The sequence below is a fragment of the Ahaetulla prasina genome, chromosome 3 (assembly GCF_028640845.1).
Source record: "Ahaetulla prasina isolate Xishuangbanna chromosome 3, ASM2864084v1, whole genome shotgun sequence".
Lineage (NCBI taxonomy): Eukaryota > Metazoa > Chordata > Lepidosauria > Squamata > Colubridae > Ahaetulla > Ahaetulla prasina.
The window spans coordinates 181,290,839-181,314,344 of record NC_080541.1 but is presented as its reverse complement, the minus strand read 5'-3'; the positions used below and the strand labels follow the sequence as shown (position 1 = coordinate 181,314,344).

The following is a 23,506-nucleotide window of genomic DNA, read 5'->3' as shown; positions in this document are numbered from 1 at the left end:
GAAGCAGCAGCACCTGATTTCCCTTGCTTGAATTCCAAAACTAAAATCACACCTTGTTAATTCTTGGAGGAACGCAGCCAGGAAATTCCAGGGTTGTAAACTTAACAGGGAAGTCAGGGGTAAAAACACCTAATGGAAAACAAGAACATACCTTTTCCACAGTTGCCAGGAAAACTGCAAGGATATCTCCAAATATCACAGATGGCAGTGCTACTATTGAGTTTTGTGATGAAAAACTGGTTACAAATACCACTTACCTTCATTAATGAGTTTTTTTTAAGCTTCATAAAATATTCTGAAATTTGTTATAGTGCTATGTGCCTTTATTTAAAATAGTGATTTTACTGGTTAAAGAAGTCTTAAGTTAGCAATTTTCTGAGATTCAGAAGCTGGAAGGGAATCACACGTAAGAGAGATCTTGAACATACAGGGTAGAACTTGTGCCAGAACCTATTTCCAAAGTGCCTGGGTTGATGCAACTGCGATGCTTCAGGACTTGGATATGGTCTTCCAGAAATCCAACCTTGGGTGCCTGGGGCAGGAGCCCTTCAGCTTGGATCATTTCTGAGCATGGTGGGCCAAAGGATTGGAGCAGCCTTATAACGCTGGGGTGAGATGAAAGGGGCTGCCTCTAAGGCGGGGCCTGATGCTCAGAAGCCATAGGGGAGTCAGCAAATGGGTTGATCTCTTCCATTGAGTAGTTTTGTTGTTCCCAATAAAAATATTTTGTTTTGTGAGACTTAAGTTTTTAATCATTGTTTGGCTTGGTTTATAGATTGGAATTTGATCAGTGAGCATGGTGATGTATTTTTTTTAATTGGCCAAGTATAAACATTGTTTTGGGGAGGGATTAGGGAGTCATCACACAGCTCCATGTCATTTTATAGGGTTGCATCACTACAGATGTTTGAAGAACTTTCATCCTAAAAAATTATATTTGTATGCTTATAGTTTGAATAATATGGATAAAGCAAATGAAATATTTTGCTTTTAATGATAAGATTTACATTTATTTATGTTTAAATAAGCATTCATCGATAAAAGAGAAGCCAGGCTACTTTTGACAAATTTATGACAATGCCAAGGATTAGAAATAGGAATGCAACACACTTTCTTAAACTATGGGTGCAAATGTTAATTTGTATAAAAAAAAAAAAACCACTTGCAGAATTGACATTTAATTGGATACAGAAATCTCTTTAAAAATCACCACCAGTATCTATTTACAGTACCTTTATCACCATGCACCACATGGACCCATGGCGTTTTAAAAAAATTCTTATTGTTTTTATAATTAGATTAAACTTAAACAGACTTAGTTTGGATTTTTATTCCACAGCTTACTCTCAGGGATGAAGCAAAGCAAGTGCAGCATTTAAAAGCAAATTAAAATATATGTGGCTAGTTAGGAAAATTATTGTTATGTGTAAAATTGGGATCCAACTGTATGCATCATCATGAAACTTTATCACAATTAAACAGCAATTTATAAACACGATCAGTCCGTTTAGTCTGAAAAATAACTTTATTTTAAAACCAGTTGCATTGAGTGATTTCCTATTTGGCAAAACCAGTTAGAGCAGAATTCCACTTTAAAGTTTGTATTTTCTATCGTTCTAACCAGGAGTGCACTCCACAGGGGTCCCTCCATCTAAAATCTCAGCTTTAAGTGTTTTACTCACATATAAACTTACATTTTTTAAAATTCCCTTTGTAGTATTTATGCATGAAAGTCACAGCTACAATAAAATGACAGATAAAAATAAACTTCCTGTATATTTGACAGAATATATCTACATTTCCACCTGAATTCCCAGACCGCAGGTTCAACAGACAAGTGATTTTGTTTAGTTTACAGAAGGCCTCTGGACAAGAAGCATGAAGAAGCATTGTTCTCTGGACCCCAAGATAAGGTTTCTTTGCAGAGGGGTCTGAACTGAAGAGAAAGGAAGGATCTGATGGCTTCATTATCCACATTCCCTTTTTTTTCTTTTTCTTCCTTCCTTCCTTCCTTTAAAAAAAAAACAGCTTCTATGTACAAAAGGGATAAATACACAAAATCCCAAATCCATCAGAAAAAACAAAAATATTGTGGAGCTTTCAAATAGGCATACAATTCATGCATGATGCCTGCATTATATAAATCTCAGGAAATATTTTAAAAATAGGTTCTTGGATATTCAGAATATCTGATGAACACAAAATATTTGAACTGAGGCCTCCCACCCATCCTTATGCAGGGAAATGTTTCTTGAATTCATGAATACAATGAACTGAGTTCTTCTTCAGGCACATATCAGTTGATAAATGAACTGATTTTTAAAGTCACAGATAGAAAGTTAAAGAAAGATGCATATTTATCAGTTCCTTTCCTGTTAAAAGTGCCCAAAATATTAAACCATAAATTGGACAAAGTTAGATGGATGCTAAATTGTACGGCTCTAACGCTGATAACTGAATACATTAATTTATTGACCAAGTTGCCTCTTCCAAAATAATATAAGCAAGCCTACATGCTTGTACAGCTACAACATGCAAAAACCCACATTTCATCTGAAGATGGTATAGAAAACAGTAGCATAGCAGAGGTGAGAATCTCAGAATTGGGGAGAGAAATAAGAAAGAGAAATGATCAAATTGCTTCATGAGGAATGGCTGGAATATCTGTGTCTTGATTACAGTAGTCAGGTGGGGATACCTAGGTATTTTGAGGCCTGCACTTCAAAAAGAAGCAACCTCCAAATTCCATTGCTGAGACCATGAACTCAGACTTAATTTTACGCTCAGTCATTTAAGGCAGTGCTTCTCAACCTCAGAAACTTTAAAATGTGTGGACTTCAACTGCCAGAGTCCCCCAGCCAGAATGTAGATTGCAGAAATCTGGGAGTTGAAGCCATATTCCTTAAAGCTGCCAAAGTTGAGAAACACTGATTTAAGGCACAAACTTTTTTTTAAAAAACAACAACACCTGTTTCATATTAAAGACAGCCAGACATTCAGGAGTCAATTTTTCTGCTATTATAAAATAGTGGGGAGACTTTGTGGGAATAAGTAACTGAAATAAATCCACTACCCCCTCATCTTTGAAAGCAGGGAGCACAGTTCAAGTAATAGTTCAGTTTCCATTTTCTAAGTCTTTTCTTGGTAGAAGAGCCATTTAATGGCAACAATTTCTACTGAGCATCTGAAATCTCAGCTTCCCTGCATACTATCTGCCTAGACCTAGAGCAATGAAAGCTGATTATCAGCAGTAAAGGCGAAAAAGCAATCAAACAGGTCTGTAGAAACATGTCCCAAACTGTGTACAAAAATACAAGAGAACATGCAATTTTATACAGGTTCTGTATAAATATTCCCCTCTGAATCTTTCTTTTCCTTCCTTTTCATTCAGCACATTCACACATATGCACACATACACACGTGCACACATCCTCCCCCAAGGAGAATCTTCATGGCAAGAGGCACTTGAACAATATGTGGAGAATTCCTATGAAAAAGATGTTCCCCTCACAGTGATATGGGACAAAGAGAAATAGGTTCTCAGGATTCCATTTCTTCCTGATCAAGTGGTGGCGGCACAAAGCTAACCACTTCATCATAGGTCAGGCCTGGAGGAGAAAGAAAGATGGGTTAAGACATTCAATAGCTCAGAGATAACTACTTCCCACTCTTTTATCCCAGATGATGAAAAGAAATGACTCTAAAGTTATTTCAATCTGGTGAGATAACTATAATTTTCTTTCGAAAAGGATGCTGATAAAGGCCACATCCAACATTGCCTGAAAAGACTTTCCTTCCTTCTTGGCCTCTCCCTAATCTCTGGAACAGCTGTATTTCTAAAACACATCGGAACATGCATTAGAGTCCTTTCTCCTGACAGAATGTTACTAGATTTTTAAAAATCTTGTAGACTTGTGGGATTATAAATCAGACCCAAATGTTTTTTTAGAGGAAAATGGCAAACTAGATAACAGCAAATATAGTCAAATTTTCATGAGATTAGATGTCTCCCAAATTCTAATTCAAGCATTCACTGCGGACATGTGAGTAGAGAAATACACAAAGGGATCTGGATATACAATATACTTCAGCCACATCGCAACTACCTTTGTGCAAACTGTCTCAAACCTTTCTGAATTACAAGTGCTGCAGTTGTCCCAAAGGAAAATTAGAAACGAACAACTTTACTTTCCTATCTTCTCCATAGCATTGTCAGCTCCCATTGAAAACACTAATTGGGGGGGGGGGAATCTCCCAACAAATATGTGGCTCTGACCTATTTGTATACAGATATACAAATTTGTATACATTAAGTCCTTGACTTATGACTACAATTGAGGCCAACATTTCTGTTGCCAAGCAAGACAGTTATTGTGAGGTTGGCCCATTTTACAACTTTCTTGTGACAATTGTTAAGTTGAATCACTGCAGTTGTTAAGTTAGTAACTGCCATAAAAAGATGCCAGTCGCCAAGCATCTGAATTGGGATCACATAGGACCATGGGGATGCTGCAGCAGTCCTAAGTGAGAAAAACAATCATAAGTCACTTTTTTCAGTGCTGTTGTAACTTTGAATGGTCAGTAAATAAATGGTTGTAAGTTGAAGGCGACCTGTATATATAGTGAGCAATTATAAAAGTGTAACTTTGTTTTACAAAACTGTAAACATTGCAAACTAAAAATCTCCGCTCAGCAAGTATAAAGCAAAATGCATACTTACTTTGCAGCAAGTCCTATTGAACAATAGCTCTTATTCCAGATAAATGTACATAGACTATTGTTTTGTGTACATGTGTGCATGCACACATGCAATTTAGTTTATTCCAGCAACCTGGATAAATTGGGGAAAAGTTTCTCGAGATACCATTTTTCTCCCTTCTGTTTACTAAAGAAAACTGGCTGACAGAGAGGCCCTTAAATTGGATTGCAAGCACACTTGTGCAAACACACAAATAGTATACTTGCTCTGTACTACATCCCATTGATTCAATGGCTTTTACTTTCAGTCAGTGTGCTCAGGATCCCACAAGTATGCAGCAAGTGTCTACAACAACTGAGGCCCCCTCTCTATCCATTTAAAACACTCCATTCATGGAAGGTTCAGATTCTCCTGGATCCTCAGTTTGCATGGAGCCTCCATAATTAGTGAGACCCTACACGACACTCACTCAGTCTCTACAGTGGAAGTTCCTAACTGATAGAAGCAACTCCTCCCTGTCTTGTGCCTCAACTTCAGCTTCCTGCCCGTTTGTTTCCTTTCCACAGCTTGTTTCTCTCATCATATTCTCAGCCAGAGGAGAAAGACAAAGCTAGTCTGCTTGTTCCCATCTGCCTTGAATTATTTCCCTTTCGTCTGTTTCAGCCATTTCTTTTCTTTATTTACAACTGTCCCCCTCCCCCATAATTTTGCTTTACCTGCCTCTTCCCATTACAGAATTCTTAGTGAATGCAAAATAAAAACCCTATTTTTTTCTTTATGGTAGAATGCAAAAACTATAACGAAGAGAAGGATTTTGTAAAGTGTTCTTTCACTGAGCATCATCAGGACTGTTTTAATATTGATGGTAAGTCACAGAAGCCTTGACTCATCAACTATACTAAGTTTTCTGAATTTCTCTATTCAGAAGGTATGCTTCTGCACAACCTTCCTATTTTGCAAACCAGATTTCATTACTTCCTGACATCTTTATCTTTTCACATGGAACTACAACAATAATATTGGTGAATGGCATCAGTCTACCAGAAAACGTACTTTTCCACTCCTCAATATCAAGTTCTCTGCTTTCAAAGGATTGATCATAAGGATCTGCTACTGGCTCATCATCTGGGTCATGATACTGAGAAAAATAGCCGTGGGCCAAAGCTTCAGCAGCAGTGATCCGTTTATCTGTGTCCAGCACCAGCATCTTCTCCAGCAAGTCTACAGCTTCGGAAGCCAAGGGAAGAAAACAAAAAGAGGGATTAATGTGCAATTCCTCGTAAAGTCCCAACTCAACTTAAAGCAAATCAGTATTCCCCAATGCCAATATGCTGCCATTCAGTTTGTATGCAAGAATAATAATATGAGTTTAATATCTATAAAACAACATTCTAAGAAAAGTGTGCTTCTAAGAAAAGTGTTGAAAATTTGAATTCAACAGGAACCCTTGGTTGTGTTTCTGAGCATAAAGGTGAATGGTAAAAGTATTCAGACTTCTCTTTCTCTCTCTCTCTCTTTCTCTCTGTGTAGCATACATGGAAATCTGCAATGCTTTTTATAACAAAGTAGTCCTGGCAGTTTAAGATCGCTAGTTTGTTACTGGTAGTTCGTGGACGCACACTATTCCACAGTGCAACAAGGGGGCAAACTAGCTTTGTACCAACTGGCAAGCAGAGTTCGAGGTATGTTGGGTCATCGGGGTTTCTTCTACCGACTTTGCCTCGCATTCAGAAAATATTGAGTAATTAGGAGGCAGAGCACCACATTGAAAAGGAAGAATGTACATAGTATTTATTTAAAAGATCTATATGGCCACCTATCTTAGAACACAAGATAACTATCTTGAATGCAAAGTATGCGCTTAACCTAACTATCAATGAAAACTAAGTGACATTAATTATATATGGAATAAAACATAAGAAATAAATGAAGATAAAAAAAAAATCACTTTTATTGAAAACATTTCTTTAAGAGGAGAAAGTGTGTTGAGTTCTCTTTTGTCTCTTAAACAAAAATATTCATTTAATTAACAAAAGGCCAGGTGAAAATCCTGGAGGGACAGCTGTTCCCCATATTTATCACTCACCTAGTAGATAAAGCAGCTCATAGATGCAAAGAAATGAAGCAATCTCCAACAAAACATAAACATATATACATAGACAGACAAACACAACAAATGATTCTGGATGATATAAAAAATTAAAAACAAAACAATACCAGACAATAGAAAAGGAAATGGTCATCGTAGTGGAATACATATAAAACTCTCTCCTGGACGAGGTCCACATCCCCTCCTAGCTCAAAGCCTAGGAAAAGACCTAGGTCTTCAGTGTTTGCATAAAGTACAGTAGAATACAATAGAACTGGGGTCATTCAAATCCCTAGGAAGATACTGTTTCAGAGCCCAGGTGCTGCCAAAGAGAAAGCATGCTTCCTGGTTCATATTGTTTAATGGATAAGACCTGGGATATGCTGACTCCGTCTGATCCTACAGGATGTGCACACACAAAGGAAGACAGGTGGTTCCTCAAACAACTAGAGTCTATGCTGTATAGGGTTTTGAAGGATAGCTAGGACCTTGAACTGGAACCTAATGGTAACCAGTAACCAGTGCAGCTTGCAAAACACAGGTGTTACATGGGTTTCCCATAGCATATCTTTAATGGTTCATAATGGTGTGTTCTGAAACAACCTAACCTTCTGAATTGCCTTCAAGGGCAACCTCATAGAGTACACTCTGGTAGTCCAAATATGATGTAATCATGGCTCAGTAGCTATTTAAAAAGCCTTCCAGTTTCAGGAACATGTGCAATTGCTGCACAATAGGAATCTGTACAAGTTTCTTCCTGGTAACAGCTGCTGACGATGCTTTGATCAGGAGCTATAGGAAGAATTCGAGAAGTCCTTCAAATTGCATCTAAGTTTCATCATGGAAACTCCAGCCTCATTTAGAAGTACATATGAAAAATCCCTGGAACCAGACAATCTTTACATAGCTAGCCTCTTGGTTTTGCTAGGGTAGCAACTCCAGGACCTGAGATCAAATGCTGACAGCATCACTGAGGTAGCCATGGAGTTTATGAACTACTGGGCTGCTCCAAACTCTACATCGGATGTGGGCAGAAAGGACTTTTAAGTCTTTGAGACTCCACTATTAACTGGCAACAAAGCCAAGCAGGTTATGTAGAGATCTCACTGAGTAGCAGGTAAGCTGGTACAGCAGCAACTAATCAACTACTCCCTTAAGCCTAACTTCAGGCACAGGATCTTCCATCTGGTTATCCATGGTTCAAAACCTTGAAAAGCCATTAGAACTTTGTAGATGAAAACTGTCCCCCTCCCCAGGCCATGCCAAATTAAAAACTTAAGAGGGTTTATTACAGACAGAAGGATGCTGCCCTCTGGGTCCTTCCAATTCTTGATTATGTATTGACATAATCAGGTTGGTTGTCTCAGCCATAATAAAATTATCAACTTAACATTTGTTTGTAAGAAAATAAATATATTTGAGAAAGTATAGGTTGGGCTTAGGACTTTCAGTTAATATACTGGTCTCATTTTCCTCGTTTCCTCCAAATTATTTAGTGCTACAATTGGAATTGTCTTTTCTATGGACTCTCTCTATCCATAGAAGGTCCTGATACTCATTTGAATGGACAGTTGTGTTTTGATGATAAACAATTTGCTGACTTACTGGAAAAACCTCCACTTGAAACAATTTTTATGGCAAGGTGCAGAATCTATTTTTAAATTATTAAAACAGGTCAATGACACTAGACAGCAAATTCAAAAATAAATGGAACAAAATACAGTAGCAATTTTCAAAATTCTATTCAGAAAGGAATTTTATCCAGAAATTCTCTGGTATCATCATCTGAAAGACAAGCATTCAGTAAATTACATTAAAGTTCTGAGTATTAGTATGAAATGAATAAAACAAACCAAAAATTCTTGGTTCATATTTGATGCTAAAGGAATCACAAAATGAACATCTGAGTTGCTTAACCTTATCTCCTGGCAGAAGGAATGAAGTAGGAGAGATTTAGTGTTATGAATAAGCCTGAATGACTGCATACAAATGAAACCAAAGTCATCTTCACTATGTATGTGAAAAACTGCTTCAAAGCCTTTATCTTTATCTGTCATGCCAATATAGTGTTCACGAACTTGGTGTACATGCATTTGATATTCTCCACTGTGGTGGAACTACTGTTAAGCCTTACCTAGAGGATTCGCACCAATAAATACATTTTCAAAATTCATCTTCGGCATGTAAGACAAGGACTGTATGTAATTTCTTGCCTGGAGGAAAATAAAACATATTATTAAACTACCAGTATGCTTCTTAATCACTGCAAGTTTCTATGTAGGCCTGTTTTTTTACTTTGATTTCATCTGATTTTAGTTTTTTAATTACTATCTATCTTTATCTTCTCATTTATATACTCAGCATGATAGTGATGCTATAAATAAAAGGCTAGAATTTGGGTCCTATGCACTGCATAAGCAATACCTGTGATATGCTAGAGGATAGCAATGATCTTAGATGGTTGGAACATTGATTCATTGCAACATATTACAGCAGAGGAACATCTGCATGGGACAAGTGTACCAATTAAATGAGAGATGTACAATTGTACTAAGAAGAATAGAAAAAAATGTGTGACTCATCAATTTAGATTTGCTTCTGATTACTTCTTCACTGAACTACAGTAACTTGCCTACATGTAAAGCTTCTTGTGTAGATGGTTTGAAAACCTCAGTTGGTATAAAATGGAGCTTTTGAAAGTTCTTGGGAAATAGATGTTCACAGCACCTTTCTTTAATATTTTACAATTTGTATAGATTTGTTATTGGTTTTCTAGTACTAAAACTTTAGTGAAATGGGACCAGATTTCACCTGAAGCACTAGCTGTACTAATATAAGCTTCCTCAAAACTGCCTTAATGATCCTCACACTAATGGGTATCAAAAACATATTTCCCATTATCCATACCTAATGAATTGTTTCTTTTAAAAATATATACAGTTCCCTATATATTATCCTTTAAATACATTGTAAAGATGATTTTATTTCTATTGTACCTACTACTGGAACACAAAATGCTGAAATTACATGGAGAGAAGTGGAGGAACCAGATTCTCAGGTCAATAAGTACTTTTAGATTGGGAGTAGATTGTTACAAATGCTTTTATGATTGTTTAAATTTGGGTGCCCTTGGAAAGTTAAAAAATATTAAAGTGAATAAAACAATCAAATATTTAAATTGCAGACCAATGTGCACATCCTCCTAAGATCTCACCTCATGGCTGGGCATCCTGTTAATGAGATATGCAGGGGGTGTCCCCGTCAGACGCATGATTTGCTGAAGCTGGTTAATATCTTAAAATGCCTTGTCAAGGGCTTTGTTACTATTTCAACAACAGTGTCAATGCTCAAATTAGCTTTCACTCTTTTGCTACTTAATAGAATGCCTTGAGGGTACAGCATGTAAGAATTTTTCCTATAGATACAAACTTTCAAAGCAAACATGCAATATTAGAAAGCACAAAAATACTAGTTTGTCAGTGAATAAACGAAAACTGATTTAGTATCAACTAAAGCCAAGTGTGCACAAGTGACTAGGAAAAAAAAAAAAACTACACACATTAATCTATTTAATTCCATGTATGACATTTCATTCTAAATCACAACTTGCCTGCATAGGGAAGGAAGAAAAGAGATTTTAACTAATTCCTGATATTGTAAATACCAAACTAAACTAAGGGATTACAAATTTTTCAACTTCAGAATGGTACTACAATCTAAAGTCCTTTTGAAAATCTAATATTACTTTCTCTAAGAAAATACACTATTATCATATTTTTGTTTAAAGAACATCATTACTTTAGACAGCCAATAAATTATTTTGCCTTTAGGCAGAAGCTCGATTCCTTAACTTTTATGATGTATATCTTTATCTGCAAGGAGAAATCAGATTAATTACTCACTCACTGCTGAATTTTTGTTATCAAACTAAAAGTCACATGAGAAAAGATGGGCAACCTGTTTTCTCCCAGATAAGACAAATATAAACAAAAGGCTGTATATGTTGAGATTCATTAGAAAGGGAATTGACGCACCAGTTGGAAAGTGTAGGGACTCTATTTTCTCCTTCTTTGGACAACTAGTATAACTGAAAAATTCTGGGGAAAAAATCCAACCAAAGAATAAGGCCTTGGTAGTGCCAATTTCCATACTAACAAATAATGCAAGTTAAGGCAACTGGTAATTAACAATCAAGGTCTCATATTGTTAGCCATATAAAAAATGAGCATGAAAAGAGGAAAATTTATCCTTTGTCCTAATCAGACTTAGGAAAATACTGTGATATTATTTTAAGATATTACTAATACTGACAACAGCAGCAAGACTTATCTATTCTCAAGGATCAGCTGAGCTACAGGGGGAAAAAACTGGCTTCCCTATCTCTGAAATACAGATTCCAAGTTAGAGGACCAGAATGTTTAATTGTTCTGTGAACACCTTGATCTTCAATATTGTCTTGTATTTATTCTCAGAAAAATCAATCCCTAATAAGTCTTCTACTTTGTGTATGCTAAAGTTACGTTTATCAGATCTGTATGTCATATTACTTATTCAAACCAATGACTAAGCTAACCAAAATCTTTATCTCAAGTATTTGTTTGAAAGCTTTTTCAGATAACACGATGCTATACTCTTTAACATTTTTCACTATTCAGCATGCTCTTTCCTGAGATCTTGAGTTGGCAACTAGCAGAGCAAAACCCAGCATGCATAAAGGAGTTGATGTGACAGTTGCAATCAATGAAGCTGTAAGGGGAAAAAAACCCTGTTACCTGAAAAGTAGACCCTGATTTCCAAGCTGTCAAGCACAAAGACAAGTATTTTTTATTACATAACATACAGGGAAAATTAGTTTTCATGCTTTTACCAAACTGAAGCACATGCTTTTCAGAGGACAGCTATTTCCTCTTTTCTCAATAAGCCAGTTCTTCTAAATCTCTCCAGAATTAGAATGTTGACTACATAGTTTTCTTCAAACTGTCATGTTTTCACCTGTTTAAATAGTAAGTTTATTTACTTACTTATATTTCATATTTCTTAACCGCTCATTTCCCTTGAAGTTCTTGAGCATTATTCTTTTTACAATCCATAGTATTTCCTTTATGTTCATTCAGAATTTGTTTTTAAAAAAAGAGTTGTTTTATACATATACATTATATACACATTCCTCTTTTATCAAATCTTCCTGGACCGAATGAATTAAGCATTTTTCAACCATTCCTACCGTAGTTTCTTTTAATTTCATTGATGATGAAATTATATTAAAATTATATTGAAATTATATTAAAAATCTACTCATATAGAAAGGCAAAATATGTTAGCTACTATGCTCAAATGTACTTTAACGCTGCTTACCAAAAAGACTAGAATAATTATACAGCAATTTTATGATGCCATGCTTTGAACTCTAAATGGATTATGCAATCTGAAGTACCGTTACTTGAGGTAACATCCAGAGTTCTCAGCAAAGGTCATGCTGGCAAGGAATTCTTGCATGCATGAGAACACTCAAGTTTGGTGTGTGAAGGTTGGTCTGAAACAAGTAATAACTGCAATTCAAATGCTTCATTTCATGGATTGTTAAGTCTGTGATAAAACAAATTCAAGTTACAAAGACCAACCTCTAAGAAATGCACAATCCATTTAACAGAGATGGCACAATGTGCTATCTATTCCAATGTCTTAGTGGTACAAATTTTGGCTCATAGAACAAAAACTAGATTCTTCCTATCTGGAGAGCTAGATTTTCCTGAATAAATGTAGGACATGCATGGAAATAGGAGAAGTAAAGGAAAAGGACACCCATTTCAGAGTTTGCACATGCACTATTGCATGTAGTTTCTCAATAGCATGTGTGAAAATGTCTATACTAATAGCATTTAATAAAGTATATTTAATGTTTAACTAAGCCTCATATAGCCTACGAGAAACAAAATAATGAATAATGTGAGGAACTAGTTAACTGAAAAACAATATAGAGGAAGAACAGTGAAACATCAAGATGCCTATAGAAATGAAGAAGAAAAAAAGCCAACATAAAAAAAATAGAAAGACAATCGTCATGACAGCAGAGCAAATGAAAGAAAAGAAATCCACATAAGGGAGTCATTACAATCAAATTTTAAACTCACAGACTCTGAAGAGATTTTCTTCAAAAGCTCAGGGCCTGGGGTTCCAACGAGCCTCAAAATGAGCTTCAACTGATCAATATCTAACAATGGACCATAAAGGAAAATTCTGGGACAAATAAAATGAAAAAGCAGCAGCCCAATAAAATAAAAGGGGAAAATTCAACCAAATAATTATAAGCAAAATTAGCATACCTCTTATGTATAAATAAATATCCCAAATACCTCCTGGAAATTCTTTGCTCAAATATATCTAAGTAATATGGAACACTGGAAGTAATTAACTTCTGGAGGTGGCCACTCATCAGAGCAATGCAATTTCATGAAATCATTCTCAATATTGTGACTTTTCTTCCATAAGCTGTTATTTTCCTGTTCATGAAAGTAATACAGTTCTGAATACAATAGCAGTAATGTAGAATACAGACCTTCTTCAGAATTTTGAGACTCATGTCATATAGACAGTATAAAATTCTACAGCTGATATAATTGGGTTTTTGTCTAAAGGATTAAAAATATGAAAAGATTATAGTTGAAGTTCTAAGATCAATTTATCTATAAAGCATTTTTATTAGCTATCAAAGTATTTCCAAGTTAATTTAGGTTTCCTCCACCTTGTTCAAACCATTTCCTAATGCAATGCACTTTTGCAATATAAAACCTAATTTATATACCAAAGACTTAAATGGTTTTAAGTTAGATATACTTAGCTCAAAGTCATTAGCAAGATGAAGGCTCAGTGTCAAATACAAAAACTGGCATGCACAGGTGCTACTCATTGTAATAATTACTATTATTTACTTCTAAAGCCTACATTAAGTTTTTGAGACTAGTTTTAATATAGAACAATTTTTTTTGCTTATAGTCCACTAATTCAATTATCTCCCTCAGTTTATCCCAAACTAGTAAATTATTTGTCTTACAAATATATTACCAAAACCAATAAGAAAAAGGTCAAGACAATACATAATTATTTGAAACAGGAAGAATTTCAGCTACTTCAATTTGAAGCAATCTATCTTATAAAAGTTGTGATTACTAAATAAAATATTCTGACCATAGAGATACAAAGCTTTAATTCTTATCAGTATAATGCTGTATGTGTAATACCCAAACCAATTGTTCTAAATATCTTACTTCCTCTAGGATAAATGCTAAATGGTTTACATTATTTGAAAAAGAATTTGAAAAATGAACTAAGTTAGGTATTATATGTTCTTGAAACCAAATTACTGCATTCAAATTATATTTCTCCATTACCTATACAGTATTTTCTAAGACTATTGAAGATATGTTCAGTCGCAATCGATGAACATTTTGTACAAGCAGTAAAAAATACTGAAATTGTATTATTTGAAACCAATCCAAAGAATAATTTGTGATCAGCTACAGAAGAAAATTCTTATACAAAATTATAACTTTGACATGATTAGATGATTTAATTACATTTTGGAAATGATGCCACCATTCCTGATTGCAGTCAGATTAAAAGAGAAGCTAAGAGTAATCTACAACTGCAATGAGGATAAAACTTGGATTCTGAAGTATGGAAGAAGTTGACCACTTAGATTCTTCTAAGTCTTAGAAGAAGGCAATGACAAAACACTTCTGTACTGTTGACATAAAAACTACATGGATATAAATGAAAAATTTAGACAGACCAGGGTGCCAAAATAAATGCTACCCACTTCTCCATTTAACATAACATAACATAACATCAGAGTTGGAAGGGACCTTGGAGGCCTTCTAGTCCAACCCCCTGCCCAGGCAGGAAACCCTACACCATCTCAGTCAGATGGTTATCCAACATTTTCTTAAAAATTTCCAGTGTTGGAGCATTCACAACTTCTGAAGGCAAGTCGTTCCACTTATTAATTGTTCTAACTGTCAGGAAATTTCTCCTTAGTTCTAAGTTGCTTCTTTCCTTGATCAGTTTCCACCCATTGCTTCTTGTTCTACCCTCAGGTGCTCTGGAGAACAGCCCAACTCCCACTTCTCTGTGGCAGCCCCTGAGATATTGGAACACTGCTATCATGTCTCCCCTAGTCCTTCTTTTTGTTAAACTAGACATACCCAGTTCCTGCAACCGTTCTTCATATGTTTTATCCTCCAGTCCCCTAATCATCTTTGTTGCTCTTCTCTGCACTCTTTCTAGAGTCTCAACATCTTTTTTACATCGTGGCGACCAAAACTGGATGCAATATTCCAAGTGTGGCCTTACCAAGGCATTATAAAGTGGTACTAGCACTTCACGTGATCTTGATTCTATCCCTCTGTTTATGCAGCCCAGAACTGTGTTGGCTTTTTTAACAGCTGCTGCACACTGCTGGCTCATATCTAGATGGTTATCCACTAGGACTCCAAGATCCCTCTCACAGGTACTACTATTGAGCAAGGTACCACATATACGGTACTGGTGCATTTTGTTTTTGTGGCCTAAATGTAGAACCTTACTATTTTCACTGTTGAATTTCATTTTGTTAGATAGCGCCCAATGTTCAAGTCTGTCAAGATCTTTCTGTAACTTGAGCCTATCTTCTGGAGTGTTGGCTATTCCTGCCAGCTTGGTGTCATCTGCAAATTTGATGAGTTCCCCATCTATCCCCTCGTCCAAGTCATTGATGAAGATGTTGAAGAGTACTGGGCCTAAAACAGAGCCTTGGGGTACTCCACTGCATACTTCCCTCCATGTGGATGTAGTTCCGTTGAGGACTACACGTTGAGTGCGGTTGGTCAGCCAGTTACGAATCCATCTGGTGGTGGTGCTGTCTAACCCACATTTTTCTACTTTATCTAGTAGTAGGTTATGGTCTACTTTATCAAATGCTTTACTGAAGTCCAAGTAAATTATATCAACAGCATTCCTCTGGTCTACTAATTTTGTCATTTTGTCAAAGAATGTGATAAGATTAGTCTGGCATGATCTGTTTTAGACAAACCCATGTTGGCTTTTGGTTATTACTTTGTTTGCTTCTAGGTGTTCGGTGATTCGTTGCTTGATTATCTTTTCCAGAATCTTCCCCGGTATTGAGGTCAGACTGATAGGTCTGTAGTTTCCTGGATCTGTTTTTCCTTTTTGAAGATGGGAACTACATCAGCTCTTTTCCAGTCCTCTGGCAGCTCCCTGTGCTCCAGGATCTTTGAAAGATATAGTTCAGTGGTTCTGAAATCACGTCTGCCAGTTCCTTCAGAACCTTGGGGTTTAGTCCATCCGGTCCTGGTGATTTGAACTCGTCTAGGGTAGACAGGTGTTCACTTACCATTTTCTTCCCTATTTTAACTTGTGTTTCTAATCTGTTTTTGTAGTGCTGTTTTGATAGGTTGGATTGTTTTTCCTTTTGTGTAAAGACAGATGCAAAATATGAGTTAAGTAGATCTGCTTTCTCCCTGTTGCTTGTCATCTTCTTGCCACTTTCTCCCAGCAATGGGCCAATTGTTTCCTTGACTTTTTCTTGTTTTTAACATGTTGGAAGAAGCTTTTTATTATTTTTACTTTTGTCGCTAGCCTTTGTTCATTGTGAGCCTTAGCTTTCCTCACTTCATCTTTACAGGCTCGGGCTGTTGCTGATATTCTGCCTTAGTTATTTGCCCCTCTTTCCACTTTTTATATTTGTCCTTTTGTCTTTCAATTTGTCAGATAGTTCTTTATGCATCCATGCTGGTTTCTTTGTGATCTACTATTTTCTTCTTCATTGGTATTGTGTTAGACTGTGCTTTTATAATCTCACTTTTCAAAATTTCCCAAGCTTCTTGAGTTGTTTTCCCCCTGAGGATTCTCATCCATTGAATCCTTCTCAAGATCTCTCTAAGTTTATTGAAATTAGCTCTCTTAAAGTCCAAGACTCTAGTTTGACTTTGTTCTACTACTTGTATTTGCTTAATGTTGAATTCCAATATTGCGTGGTCACTTGCCCCAAGGTTCCTGTAGCTTCAACACCTTCTATCATTTCATCTCTGTTAGTGAGAATTAAGTCCAATATGGCTGATCCTTGTCGCCTTCTCTATTTTTGGGAAACAAAGTTGTCTGCTAGGTTTGTTAGGAACCTGTTGGATCTTCCACTTGGTGCAGAGTTTGTTTCCCAGTTGATGTCAGGGTAGAAGAAGGAATATTTAAAATTTATTCATCAGTTTTAGTCTTAGATTTTACTCAACACAAACTTGACTGAACATATTAATATGCTTAAATTTAAGTACCCAATCTTCTACTAAATTTTTGAAATATGTAATCCAGATATGTATAGCAAATATTAACAAACTGCATCTACACAGCTTAATTTCTTTTATTAAAAATTATAATAATAAAATCTAATATAAACGAAAGTTAAAGAAAAAACATAGAGTACAGGTTCTTTGATGATCATAAAAATTTAAAACAGCCGCAACCACTAAACAGATGTCAAAAGGCTGCAGAGGTTCAACAGTACCTGGAAATCAGGCTTTAAATGCTGGCAATAAAAGTTTCTTGAAAATTATTGATTCTCAATGCATTTATTTGTGGTGATAGCCATAGCATTCTTACTATACCAAGTGTGTGCCATATGCATCTTTAAGATGTCCATATGATTCCCTGAAAAAACTGGGAATTGAAAGAACTGGAACCATTCCTACTCACTCTTGTTGTTGTTTTATAAAAAGCTTACCCAAGATAATGTGTGTCTTTTACAGCGAATATTGCTGAAGCAATTTACCTCTTTGCAGCAAACAGCAAACAGCAAACAGCAAACAGCAAACAGCAAACAGCAAACAGCAAACAGCAAACAGCAAACAGCAAACAGCAAACAGCAAACAGCAAACAGCAAACAGCAAACAGCAAGGCCAGCCTCAGCACAGCCTGATTTAGCACAAGCAGTTGATTGGCAGTTGGATTGGCCTCCCAGAATACCTCCTATCAGCTATTCCAGGCTGTGGGGATTGCTGCCACCATTGCCTGTCACCTACTGCCGCCTCCGCAGTCCATTTTCAGCCTCAGTGCATCCTATTTTCAGCCTCAGTGCATCCTATTTTCAGCCTCAGTGCATCCTATTTTCAGCCTCAGTGCATCCTATTTTCAGCCTCAGTGCATCCTATTTTCAGCCTCAGTGCATCCTATTTTCAGCCTCAGTGCATCCTATTTTCAGCCTCAGTGCATCCTATTTTCAGCCTCAGTGCATCCTATTTTCAGCCTCAGTGCATCCTATTTTCAGCCTCAGTGCATCCTATTTTCAGCCTCAGTGCATCCTATTTTCAGCCTCAGTGCATCCTATTTTCAGCCTCAGTGCATCCTATTTTCAGCCTCAGTGCATCCTATTTTCAGCCTCAGTGCATCCTATTTTCAGCCTCAGTGCATCCTATTTTCAGCCTCAGTGCATCCTATTTTCAGCCTCAGTGCATCCTATTTTCAGCCTCAGTGCATCCTATTTTCAGCCTCAGTGCATCCTATTTTCAGCCTCAGTGCATCCTATTTTCAGCCTCAGTGCATCCTATTTTCAGCCTCAGTGCATCCTATTTTCAGCCTCAGTGCATCCTATTTTCAGCCTCAGTGCATCCTATTTTCAGCCTCAGTGCATCCTATTTTCAGCCTCAGTGCATCCTATTTTCAGCCTCAGTGCATCCTATTTTCAGCCTCAGTGCATCCTAGATGAAAGGATCTAAGTGGTCACTGAAATGTCATTGAAAGAGTTACCAATTGTGGCCAGGCAGAGATGGGTGGCATTTGTCCATATAATCACCAAGGTCCCAATTTAAGGACACCTAAGTAAGTAATTAGCAGAAGTAAAACTAAAATAAGAAGAATTTATCCAAAACAAATTTTATTAAAAGAAAGACATGCAAGTAGCAGTAAGACTCGTCTTTAAGGACCGGGAAGTCCCACAACTGAAGCTTGCCAAAATCATAAATGAATTGTGTAAAAGCCAAATCTTATTCAGATAAAGCAAACTGTTGATCTATAATCAAAGTGAGTAATCAATAAGCAAATACAAAGACAATATTTTGAAATTATCTTTTCAAAAGTTTTAATAACTTAAGAGTATTTTCATAATATAAATTGTGTGCCAATGTAGACAATTTTCTTATAATACTTTATGCTGAGAGAAGAATTTAAATTCAGGTCTAATTCACACATCACACTTAGACATGCTGGAGTGTGTATAATGCTTAATGTGTGACATTTGAAACCACTGTAATAATTTGTAAATCCCAATTTATGATCACCATAACTATGTTCAATAAATCATATGTTAGAACAGTTTACTAGTGTGAACAAAGGCAGCCTAAAAGTTCACTTCAACTACATTAATCACATACTTCCCAGAACACAGCTTCACAATTGAAATATTACATTGAATGGGGTCAGGGTAGAAGAAGGAATATTTAAAATTTATTCATCAGTTTTAGTCTTAGATTTTACTCAACACAAACTTGACTGAACATATTAATATGCTTAAATTTAAGTACCCAATCTTCTACTAAATTTTTGAAATATGTAATCCAGATATGTATAGCAAATATTAACAAACTGCATCTACACAGCTTAATTTCTTTTTATTAAAAAATTATAATAATAAAATCTAATATAAACGAAAGTTAAAGAAAAAAAACATACGAGTACAGGTTCTTTGATGATCATAAAAATTTAAAACAGCCGCAACCACTAAACAGATGTCAAAAGGCTGCAGAGGTTCAACTGTACCTGGAAATCAGGCTTTAAATGCTGGCAATAAAAGTTTCTTGAAAATTATTGATTCTCAATGCATTTATTTGTGGTGATAGCCATAGCATTCTTACTATACCAAGTGTGTGCCATATGCATCTTTAAGATGTCCATATGATTCCCTGAAAAAACTGGGAATTGAAAGAACTGGAACCATTCCCTACTCACTCTTGTTGTTGTTGTTTTTTTGTTGTTGTTTTATAAAAAAGCTTACCCAAGATAATGTGTGTCTTTTTACTACAAAAAAATTACTAGAAAATACAACAAATACATACTACTGTACTTTTCGGAGTATAAGACACACTTCCCCCCCCAAAAAAAAGTGAGTGGAAATGTCTGTGTGTCTTTTACAGCGAATATTGCTGAAGCAATTTACCTCTTTGCAGCAAACAGCAAACAGCGTGGTCAGCTTCAGCACAGCCTGATTTAGCACAAGCAGTTGATTGGCGGTTGGATTGGCCTCCCAGAATACCACCTATCAGCTGTTCCAGGCTGTGGGGATTGCTGCCACCCATTGCCTGTCACCTACTGCCGCCTCCGTGCAGTCCATTTTCAGCCTCAGTGCATCCTATTTTCAGCCTCAGCGTGCCCCATTTTCGGCCTCCGTGCGTCCCATTTTCAGCCCGTTCCAGGAATAGGCAGTGGCGGAGATCCTCCCTGCCTGGAATGGGCCAAAAAGGAAATGTGCAGAGACCAAAAATGGGGTGCATGGAGGCGGGGATAGGTGGCAGCGCCGATGGGCGGCACTGATGCCGATGGGCGGTGGCAATCCCCGCAGCCTGGAACAGCTGATAGGCAGTATTTCAGGAGCCCAAGCCAACCACCAATCAGCTGCTCACGCTAAATCAAGCTGTGTTGAAGCTGACCATGCTGTTTGCTGCAAGGAGGCAAATTGGTGGGAGGCAGAGGCAGATTTTTTTTCTTATTTTCCTCCCCAAAAGCTAGATGTGTCTTATACGCGTATCTTACAGTCCGAAAAATACAGTATATAAAAACATATAACTTAATTACTGAGATTAATGTAAGTCTTCAAAATAAAAATAAATGCTTTGTATTGTTTTAATATTTTAAGGGCATTAACACAGAAGAAATGAAAGAGACTACCCAGTAGTAGATAAACCCATGTTATCACTAAATTAATGGGATATACTTAATATTTGAGAAGCCTAGTATTCTCTTTAGGAAGAAATTTTTTTGAAACATTAAAACTAAAGAGACTTTAAGACTCTTTAATTTAGCTAGAAATAATGTATATTTTACTATTTGGAGAATATTCAAAGAATAATATTATACTATTATTCTCATAAATATTCCCATAAAGGTAATGATTTCCCCTGTCCAATCATGTCTGATTCTAGGGAACTGATGCTCATCTCCATTTCTTAGCTGATGGAGCTAGTGTTGTTCAAAGATATTTTCGAAGGTCGTAGCCAGCATGACTATACGCCAAGGCACACAGAATGCTGTTACCTTCCCACTGAATATTCCTATACATATGTATTTTTCTTAATAGAACATCACTGGATGTTCTTAATGATGTAATTTCTATGGCAACAATGCATTTTCTCTTCTCAACCACAGTTAAATACCAGGCCACAATTCATTTCGAATACATACAAAAAAAAAAGCTTTAAGAAAGAATGAATTAATTTTCCTAAACCAAGATTGACAAAATAGCTCTGCAATAATTTGAACAAGAAGGAGTTCAATATCATAGTTTCATATTAATTAATATATCCTTTCTAGTTCAACTTGTTTTATTTTACTTATGGATGCTTCTGAAGGATACGGTCTGTACCAGGGAACAGTGTTCTTCCAGTCAAAAGTTCAGCCATAATGCATCCAACTGACCAAATATCAACTGAGGATAAAATAAATCAAGTTAAAAGTAAATCAATACTTACAAAGCTCAACTGAAATATTCTACTGGTAAAAAATTCTTTACAATGTACATGTAGTTGTTAAGAATTAATGAAAAAAACAGATTATCTTGTAAAACTAAGAGAAAGAGGTAGGATTAATTAAGGTGATCCAATACACACAAACAGACCTGGGGGGGAAGGAGAGGCATGTACACAGAAACACAGGTATAGAGAGAAGTATCTGTGTAAGTTAAATTATGAATGAAACTGATAAAAATATCAAATGAATAATCTGATTTCAGAAAAGGCAGAGAGATGAATGAACAGGTAGGAATCATAAGATGGTCAACAAAAACAGTGGACTGATATTTACCTTTCTCTATTGATAACAGTAAAACTCTTTATTATGCAGAATGTGGAATATAATATAGCTAACCAGTGTTTCAAAATACCTGATTCTTCTTTGGAGCAGCTACAATGAACAAGAAGGTATTGTTAAAAATCAAGTTAGAAGAAACAGATTTGTTTGGGTAGCAAATGGAGAGAGACAAAGTGTCTGTTTAATTTTTGCTAGCAATTTACTATCAATTTATACAATCAATCTTTTATAATAACGAAAGACATGATAGATAAGGGAAAACTTATGACAAAGATTCTTCATTTAATTACTGTACAGTTAATGAGCAGCAAGATAAAACAACAATAGCCAAAGAAAACAGAATAAGTGAATCAGTTTTATATGACTCAAAAAGTGTGACTTAATGGAACATAAAATATAAAATACAACATTACAAGACTTCATAATGTCCCTGTTTCAGAATTAAGATATATTAAAGCAATGAGGAATAGTTAAAGCAGTGATTTTATGCTGGTAAATACCACAACTGTGAAAATAGAATACTGGAGAAAGAGAAAGACAGATTGCAAGAAAAACAATCCATTAGTCCTAGAGAAAATAAAAACTGCTTCCTTGAGACAATAACCAAGAAGCATAAACTCACTATGAATGGATAATATACTAGGAAAGCTACTAGCCTTGGCAGGGTTGACAAGAGTAGAAAAAAATGGATAAAGTAGATGAAAGGATCTAAGTGGTCACTGAAATGTCATTGAAAGAGTTACCAATTGTGGCCAGGCAGAGATGGGTGGCATTTGTCCATATAATCACCAAGGTCCCAATTTAAGGACACCTAAGTAAGTAATTAGCAGAAGTAAAACTAAAATAAGAAGAATTTATCCAAAACAAATTTTATTAAAAGAAAGACATGCAAGTAGCAGTAAGACTCGTCTTTAAGGACCGGGAAGTCCCACAACTGAAGCTTGCCAAAATCATAAATGAATTGTGTAAAAGCCAAATCTTATTCAGATAAAGCAAACTGTTGATCTATAATCAAAGTGAGTAATCAATAAGCAAATACAAAGACAATATTTTGAAATTATCTTTTCAAAAGTTTTAATAACTTAAGAGTATTTTCATAATATAAATTGTGTGCCAATGTAGACAATTTTCTTATAATACTTTATGCTGAGAGAAGAATTTATCCAAAACAAATTTTATTAAAAGAAAGACATGCAAGTAGCAGTAAGACTGTCTTTAAGGACCGAAGTCCCACAACTGAAGCTTGCCAAAATCATAAATGAATTGTGTAAAAGCCAAATCTTATTCAGATAAAGCAAACTGTTGAACTATAATTTCTTAGAAAGCATCCCTCTAAATTATTGGCAAAGAATGTCAAACTTTCATAAGGACATAGTTAGATCAATGGTGGAAGAAAACTAAATCACAGTTGGTACCAGAACTGAAAGTAAAGTTTTTTTTTAAATTTTACAAGGGTGTATAGTATTGAAGCTTGAAATATGAGAAGCATGAACCAGGCAAAAATTAGACTGTCAAAATAAACATGAAGTGCAAGCAAAATGTTACTTCATTTGTTACAGTTACACATGGATAAAAATATCAAATGAATAATCAGATTTCAGAAAAGGCAGAGAGATGAATGAACAGGTAGGAATCATAAGATGGTCAACAAAAACAGT

At 35.9% G+C, this 23,506-nt stretch overlaps 1 protein-coding gene across 4 annotated transcripts in view; it reads right to left on the bottom strand.

Moving 5' to 3' along the window:
• Nucleotides 1–1,502: 1,502 nt before the first annotated feature.
• Nucleotides 1,503–23,506, bottom strand: part of MAPK14 (mitogen-activated protein kinase 14) — a 45,460-nt gene continuing 23,456 nt past the window's right edge. For 2 of the 4 annotated variants that reach the window (XM_058178986.1, XM_058178987.1), the window contains exons 9-12: nucleotides 12,920–12,999; nucleotides 8,923–9,001; nucleotides 5,753–5,926; nucleotides 1,503–3,608 (exon numbers count right to left, since the gene is read on the bottom strand). In XM_058178986.1, coding sequence (XP_058034969.1) covers nucleotides 3,541–3,608; nucleotides 5,753–5,926; nucleotides 8,923–9,001; nucleotides 12,920–12,999 — 401 coding nt within the window. In that variant the 3' untranslated portion in view covers nucleotides 1,503–3,540. Of the gene's footprint in view, nucleotides 3,609–5,752; nucleotides 5,927–8,922; nucleotides 9,002–10,002; nucleotides 11,535–12,919; nucleotides 13,000–23,506 lie in introns of those variants that run through there. The other 2 variants (XM_058178985.1, XM_058178988.1) reach the window with 2 other exon arrangements.